At 29.0% G+C, this 7,851-nt stretch overlaps 2 protein-coding genes across 4 annotated transcripts; both read right to left on the bottom strand.

Moving 5' to 3' along the window:
• Positions 1 to 239: 239 nt before the first annotated feature.
• LOC111807346 lies at positions 240 to 3,184 on the bottom strand. Of its 3 annotated transcripts, none has more exons than XM_023693034.1 (5): positions 3,044 to 3,184; positions 2,785 to 2,889; positions 2,477 to 2,630; positions 753 to 842; positions 240 to 481 (listed from the first exon to the last, which is right to left on the bottom strand). In XM_023693034.1, the coding sequence occupies exons 1-5, from the start codon at positions 3,122 to 3,124 to the stop codon at positions 339 to 341; spliced, it is 573 nt and encodes a 190-aa protein (XP_023548802.1). In that variant the 5' UTR covers positions 3,125 to 3,184; the 3' UTR covers positions 240 to 338. The 3 variants fall into 3 exon arrangements, with proteins under 3 accessions (XP_023548802.1, XP_023548801.1, XP_023548800.1); XM_023693033.1 differs by having other exon boundaries at positions 2,477 to 2,669; positions 3,044 to 3,175; XM_023693032.1 differs by having other exon boundaries at positions 2,477 to 2,675; positions 3,044 to 3,175.
• Positions 3,185 to 5,864: 2,680 nt separating this feature from the next.
• Positions 5,865 to 7,624, bottom strand: LOC111806410 (40S ribosomal protein S19-3-like). The gene is made up of 4 exons (XM_023691710.1): positions 7,449 to 7,624; positions 6,995 to 7,085; positions 6,680 to 6,863; positions 5,865 to 6,135 (listed from the first exon to the last, which is right to left on the bottom strand). The coding sequence occupies exons 1-4, from the start codon at positions 7,530 to 7,532 to the stop codon at positions 6,063 to 6,065; spliced, it is 432 nt and encodes a 143-aa protein (XP_023547478.1). The 5' UTR covers positions 7,533 to 7,624; the 3' UTR covers positions 5,865 to 6,062.
• Positions 7,625 to 7,851: the final 227 nt, after the last annotated feature.

Raw genomic sequence — 7,851 nt, forward strand, 5'->3', positions numbered from 1 at the left:
ATTTGTGAGTTCAAGCTCAATCACGACAAAATAACAAGCAATCGAACTTTTTTTTTCCTTCTAAAACAAACATCTAAAAGTCGACAGAAACGGCATATACATAACATTTGAAAAGAAAAATCGTCGATTTGAACATAGTTCAATGCATAAATTACCGAATAATTATCTTAAAGGTTGATTGTTCGATTTTTACACATCCAATTGGTGGACTAAATAAAAAAAATTAAAACAATTAAAAAAAAGAAAATGATAAAACGATATTTGATTCGTCGTAAAACTTTTACGAACACTGTAATATGACATTATTGAAATGTACAAATATGTGAGTAATTTGGATATTAATAGGTCCATTCCTTTGGAAGGAATATCTCTTGGGATGAATGGGCTTGATTTCGGGACACGAAGGAGCACTTTACATCTTTGCCCTTCTTATTTTTTACCATCGAGTTGCATTCTCTACCATTTTGATTAATTTTGGGATCTGTAATAAATCATACCAAATTACTTTTTGTTAATAAAATATTTTAGAATAACAATATTTAAATTAATTAAAAAAAATAGTCTCAAAATTTCAACATTATCTCTAAAATATTACTAAATTTTCAATAATACCAAAAATACCCTTCTTACCACTAAGGTTAAATAGAAAATGTTAATATTTTATTTAAAAAACATTCTTAAACTTTTAAAAGTGTTTCAAACGTATCATCTAGTTTACATGTAATAGGAATTTAGAAAATACACGAGCATACCTTTACGGGGGGAAATTTGCAGTCCTAGTGCTTGCACATCGAGATTAAGAGCTTGAACAACACGAGCAGGGACCAGAACCATGGAGCAAGCTGCAAATAATATTGCCATTTTCAGTCTAAAATTATGAATCTTATTATTTGTCCTTATACAATAGGTCATAAAGTTTCAAGAAATAATTATCTGATTAATTTATAACAAAAATTTTGTATTAGATTTTACCTACTAAAAAAAAGATGCAACATAATACACTTGGGAAAAATAAATTAATTAAACATTTAGAAAATGTCAACGTTTTTAAAATAAAAAACACAACACACTTCCAAAAATGAATAAATTAAACTATTAGAAAATATTTAAATTTATGTTGTAATTTATTGATAAATTAACAAAAATATCTCGAAATTTTTTAGATTCTCTAAAAAAAATACATATAAACTTTCAAAATTTTAATGGTATCTTTTGAACTTAAAAAAAATTAAAAATATATATATAAAGAATTAGACTTTGTTTAAAAACTTTAAAAATACCTTTAAATTAAAAAAAAAATACTATATTTAAAAAATACCCACCAACTTTTAAAATTATTATTAACTCTCTCTCCCTTTATTACAAAAAAATATTAATTTTTTTTAAAGTTCAATAGTAGAATATTTTTAAATTTTTTAAAAAATCTTAAAGACGTTTTTTAAGTTTTAAAAAAAATTAATGGTATTTTCTAAATAGTTTTAAAAGTTAAAAAGAGTATTTTTAAAATCAGATTTAAGTATTTTTTTAACATTTATTATTATTATTATTATTATTATTTTAATTTAAGGGTATTTTGGAATTTTATCTAAATCCTTCAAAGGTATTTTAATTAATTTAATCCCCAACAAAAGCTATTTTAAAAGCAACTTTCTAAACATGTCCTAAATCCTAAATCTATAAAATACATTAATATGACCTTATATAGTAAGAGTTTGTTGACATATATATAACACAAAATCATTTTTATGGTAACTATTATTTCCACTCCTAATTACTTTAGTTTCGTAAACAACCTGTATTATATCATCATTTAATATTTATTTAGTATATATTCTTATTTAATACGATAGCAAATTAATAGTGAATTTGAAACTGTATTAGATAAACACAAAAGATTATCTCAAAAGTAGTTGATAATGACAACAAAAGAATAAGAATAATTTAAATAATACTCAATTTAGATCGAATATCAATCAAATTTAATAGTTCAGTACCGAATATCTGGATAATCACATAGATATAAGAGTAACATAAAATTTATTAGATAAATATAAAATTTTGTTTGGTATATTATCGTGGAAGCCCAATTTTAAGACCAAATATCTAAATATTTATAAGAATTCATAATCAATTGAGAATTAGAGGTTCCTAGGATGACATTCAAAGAATAGATATTATATTTACAATTAGTTGATTTTCATTTGATTATGACATGTAGTTCCCAGAATCTCATTTTTAATTCAATATGAACAATAATATTCTAGTTTGATTAATTAAAACGAGGAATGAAGAGGCAAATTCCTTTCTCTCTCTGTTTCTTGTTCCTCGTTTTTCCATTAATTGATTGAAAACAGAGAGAGAGAAGCAGAAACGGGTACGCACGAATACAGAATTCTTCCTTGTTTTTGTTTTTTCATTTTTTTAATATCTCATTGGAATCATTACTGATTAATTAAAGGATTAATCGGAATCGTACCTGGCTTCTTGTTTGGTTGGTAATTGGTGCCGCCCGTTCCTCGAGGAAGAAAAACGCCGGTGCCTCCTAATTGCCGCCCGCAATCGAGGAAGATTGCTTGCATTCCATGTCCTCCAGCCGTCCAATTCGCCGCGGAAACCGCTGGTTTTTGCCTCTGGTGCGGCAGAGAAGAGACATTACTGAACTTCGATTTCTGATTCTAATTCAATTTCACCGAATCAAAAACAACAAAATCAAGAACACAGTCGAAATCGTAACCTAGTGCGTGAAGAAATTAAAATCGCGATCAAACTGTAACAGTACCGTACCGATGAAAGAGCGAAATCAGAAGACGATAACAGAGGACGATCGTGGCGCCGTTGCCGCTGGAGGAAGTACGGTTGTTGTTTGTGGTGGTGTTGCCTCATATACACCTGATGATCATACAAAAGAAGCGGCAAAGAAAAATTAACACGGAACATAAAAAACTTTTCTCGGAAAATTTTGTTTTCCTGAGAAACAAACAGAAAACAGAACTGAAAAAGAAAATTAATCGAGTAATTAAGAGAAGTAGAAGTAGAGAAAAACCTTGATATCGCAAGCCTCGTCAAGAACTTGACTAGGAAGCCATGGCAATGCTTCTTCTACACGAAGTTCCTCGGCAGCCATGGAAGTGAGGTTTTTGTTTCTCTCTCTAGATTCAGAGACTTGATGAGAGAGAGAGAGTTGAGCTCCAATGTCTAACCTGTAACTCAACTAAATATATAGTTACGCGGAGAGGGAAGAGGGAGATTAAAGGAATAAAATAAATTAATTAAGCTCCCAAAAAATCATATTTCATATTTTTATTTACATAAAACCGTTACTTTTTTTCCACATTCAAACGCCGTCGTTTTTATTTCCTTTTTTGTTTTTAAAAACGAGAGAAGTTTCACCTTGATTTGTGCACGTTTCCACACGTGTGCCTGTTAAATTACAAATTTAACCCTATAAATTTTTAAATTATATTAATATTTTATATAAATTCAATAATTAGAAATCAAAATATATTTCTTCTAAAATTCTAAAATCGGTAATTAATGACTTATTAACCGTACTTTAAACTTTCGTACTCATTATCTCAAATCAATAATTGTATAAATAAAAAAGCTACAACTGATATAAATTATTATTGAGTTATGTTCATGTCAACACTTTAATTAATCACGTTCGAATTAGGTAAATAAACCATTATAACGACTAAATTTAAAATATGAGGTACGAGAATTTAAACATTCGATATTAATAAAATCAATACATGTCAATTACCGATAAGAAGGGTAGATGATAACCGAGAAATAAAAGAAAGGGCAAAATTGGAATTTAGAGAAAGAAGTAAGTAGAGGGAGTTGGGTTGGGCTAACCAACTCGGCATTGGCTTCACTTCCAAATATTTTACTATTTATTTTTCTTTCCAATTTAATTTAAATTTATGAAGAAGTCTTTTTTTCTAACCAACCAACCAAAATTTTTAACTTTTTTTCCCATACCCATAAATGTAAATGTAACGTAAATAAAATATATTTAAAATAAAAATTTGAGTTTAAATTTCGAATTCTCAAATTAATATATATTATTTTTAACTTTATCATTATATTTCATTATAAAATATAAAAAATAATAATAAGACTGAGATTTTAAATCTAAAATTAAGCATAATTTAATAATTAAATCCGGAATTATTTTATAGATTTTGAAGAATTAAATCACAAAAATTATTAAATTAAAACATTGGGTTATTTTAAATTATATTATTTTCTTAATTCTTAGCTATTGGTAAGCTAATATGTTTGTCTTGGTATCAAACCACACGTGGCAACTAGTAGTAGTTATAGGTTACCTAGATTGGGTTCGAGGATTAAGCATAAAGCTAAGTATATGGTAGAGTGGATTTGTTTGTTTGTTNATTCAAAAGAAAAAAAAACTAAATTATAATATATTTTTTTAAAATTTACATTTTATTTTAGGATAATAGCTTAAATCCTGTCTTAGTTTGACTTTTGACATTTTTTTATACGTTTGTTGACTTTATGAAATTAAGTTATTTGATTAAAGAATATACTTTCGACAAAAAAAAAAAAAAAAAAAAANAAAAAAATTAGGTTGATGTTATGTTAGTTGAGGTTTGAGCTCAAAATTATTAAACCAAACCAAATAAAATTGGATTAGGTCAACCCTTTTAACAAATGGGATTGTCCATTTCTCCAAAAAGAAGGAAAAAAAGAACAAAAGTTTTTGGAGTTCAAATAGTAGGTTGGAAGTGGATAAGAGGAACTAAAACTTAATAAAAATGAGTATGATTTAAAAAGGAAAAAATAATATGGAAATATCGATAATATTTACAATTTTTTTTTTGTCGTAATTTAAAATATATTTTTTGTCTTTAAAATTTTTGTTTAACGCTTACTTTGATGCGCTTTTTTACCTTTGAATTATGTATATATTGATTGTTATCCAGGTTGGAAACAAGGTGAATTCTAGTTATAATAATATTAAAAGAGTAAAATAATTGATATCTATAAGGTAATAGAAAATTGTTATAGAGCCGTATAATGAGCTCAATTAACTAAACAATTAATTAATTTTCATTTATTAACTTTTGATTATATTTCAGTTAAAAGTTTATCTTATCAACTTATACTTCAAACACCATTAATTATGTAATAGGTTTGACTTTTATGATCTAATTATAAATTAGCCTCCTTGCCTGATCTAATTACAAACCATATGAAATCATAATTACTCAATAAAAATTAACTCACATATGATCCTTTAGTAAGATATTTATCTTTTAAATTAATATTTACAATTTATAAAATTTACAATATATAAAATTCAAAAGTGCCCACTATTATCTATTTACCAAGTAGTAATGACTTTTTTTTGCACAATATTGAGAATTTTTCTTTTTTGTTAAAATACTATTTTGGGCATCGATTAAAGACTAATTCCAATTTAGCACATTCAAATTTAATAAATATATTTTCAAAATAGTAATAATAAAAGCAATTTTTTCATATAGTATTAAACCGTGAACATTTAAAAGTAAAGACACTTCAACCATACTATTATATTATTGTCAAGGTATTAGCGTGCTTCGTCCACCGCTAAAACGAACCTTGCTTTCTAACAACCAAATGTTCTAACATCATAGTTATAATTTCATTCTCGCCATTTAACATCAAAAAATGGCATAGGTGACAAAGAGTTCAAACAACGTGTAAATCAATCTATATTTCATCACATTTGTGTATTAAAATAAAAAAATGAACTTTTCTGAAATAGGAACTAAATAAACAAAACTGAATAAATATACCTCTAAATGCAAAACTTCTGTAGGCCAAGCATCAAAGTTAGTGTTGATAAAACATTGAGAGCATAAAAAATATAATGAACGGAAGAGCAAATGACAGACAATTCAAAACTCGAGATAAAACATGAGCAACCATCTTCATCTGGAAAATCTTTCAACAGCTAAATCTAAAACTTTAATTGCGCAAAACATAAGAAATTATATCTCATCAGCAAAATATAAGTCTCGAGTTAACAAAACAGGTAATTGATCAATCTAAGGGGCAACAACAATTCTGCCAGCAACTTGATCGAGATCTCGTCGCCCACTTGAAGTAATTCTCCTTCCACTGCAAACCCAAAATGAAAAACACATCAACCAACATAATCAAATGAATAATCAGTTGCAATGGGAGGCAGCCTCAAAGTTGTTCGACATGAGCAGGCAATAAGACTTGAGGTAGTGTGAGGGGTAAGTCTCAAATGTAATTAAAATCCTAAATTAGTTAATCAAATAAAATACAAGAACCTCTCTACTACAATTTGACCCTTAATCTTTAACATCACTTGCTATTATCAGAAGTAGGATTGACTCATACTATAATTTCTTTTCTTCAATGTTTCAAAGTCGTAGCAATAATTCAAATTGTCACAACTCAAACATTTGTATTTATAAATAATGAGGCAAATCAATATTATTTATCTAATCATTGCGGAAAGCATAAATATTTTAAGCCTCAATGGGTTGTTTTACATAAGCATAAGGCTTTTCTCTATGGAAGGCATGAGCCTGTTATGTTCAAAGAAGGCGTTCTCGAGGCTAAAAGTGAGTCTGGACTCAATGCAAGCCCCAATATTTATATAAAACATGGACTATAAGAAGTTTGTACTCACCCCTTTGGGTCCACATCAACAATGTTCATCTCCTGCAACTGTTGTAGAATGTGCCGGGCGATGGCACCACTGCTTTCACAAAAGTGTGGAGGGCGACTTCCATTCCTCTTGCTTCCACCATAAATTCGCTTAAATGCCCCAACACCAAGACCTCCTCTCAAGTAGATCTTCCTTGCCATGGATGCTGAATGAGTTTGAAATAGTGTTCATAAGAATACCACAGATAGAACATGCATAACGGCCGCAATTAAATTACATTTTTATTTATTTATTTCATATAATTGGACGTCAAAAAGAAGAAAAAGGGAAACTAACCAGCTCTCACGTAATACCAATCAGGATCATATGGGGCAAGTTCTTTGAATCTTGCAGTTTTCACTATATCTGTCCATGGCGGGAGTTCAACCTGCTCGGCAATGATTGACACAGAAAATAAGCTAAAATCACATATGTTATAGATCATAACTGGTTTATTAGCTACAAATTAGTAGCAGGTCATTAGAAAAGTCTACAGCCTAATAATTGCAACCACCATTCTTGATAGTGAAGGATATGTTGAAAAAAACCTACAATAGGGGCCAAAACAAGTAAATAAAATGGGAAACCAATGCAGAATCAAGCACACTCCACGAAAGAACTAGAACCGTTGGAACTTCAAATTCAGTATTCGCTCTGTTTATCGACATCCTAAAAACTCCGTTGAACCGAAAATCAAGTTCTCTCAGCCACCAAAACAGAAAAGCCCGATTTGAGGAAACCAAATAGGTACCTTTCCGGATCGCTTGAGATGAGCGGCATAGGCCTTGACAAACTCGTGAGGAGAGACATCCTTAACGGTCCTTGCAGTCGCCATGGCTGCGGAATTCAGTGAGCAAAGGCCGGCAAAAGCTCCGATTGCAGAACTAGGGTTTCCGCCTTTCTCAAACTCTAGGTTTTTCGTGGAGCGATAAGTGCCCTATATTTATATTCGGGAATTTGTGATATTTCAGTTGGGCCGTCTTCATTTTTTCTAGTTTCCGTAATTACCCCTTCACACAAATATTTTAAAAAATTAAATCGCTAGCCTACTATCTAATTTTATTTGACATTTTTAAAAATTTTAAATTTAATATATAATTTTTAATTTTAGTTATAAAAATGTTAATACAAAATCCAATACTCTCAAAATGGAC

The sequence above is a fragment of the Cucurbita pepo genome, chromosome LG12, assembly GCF_002806865.2.
Source record: "Cucurbita pepo subsp. pepo cultivar mu-cu-16 chromosome LG12, ASM280686v2, whole genome shotgun sequence".
Taxonomy (NCBI): domain Eukaryota; kingdom Viridiplantae; phylum Streptophyta; class Magnoliopsida; order Cucurbitales; family Cucurbitaceae; genus Cucurbita; species Cucurbita pepo.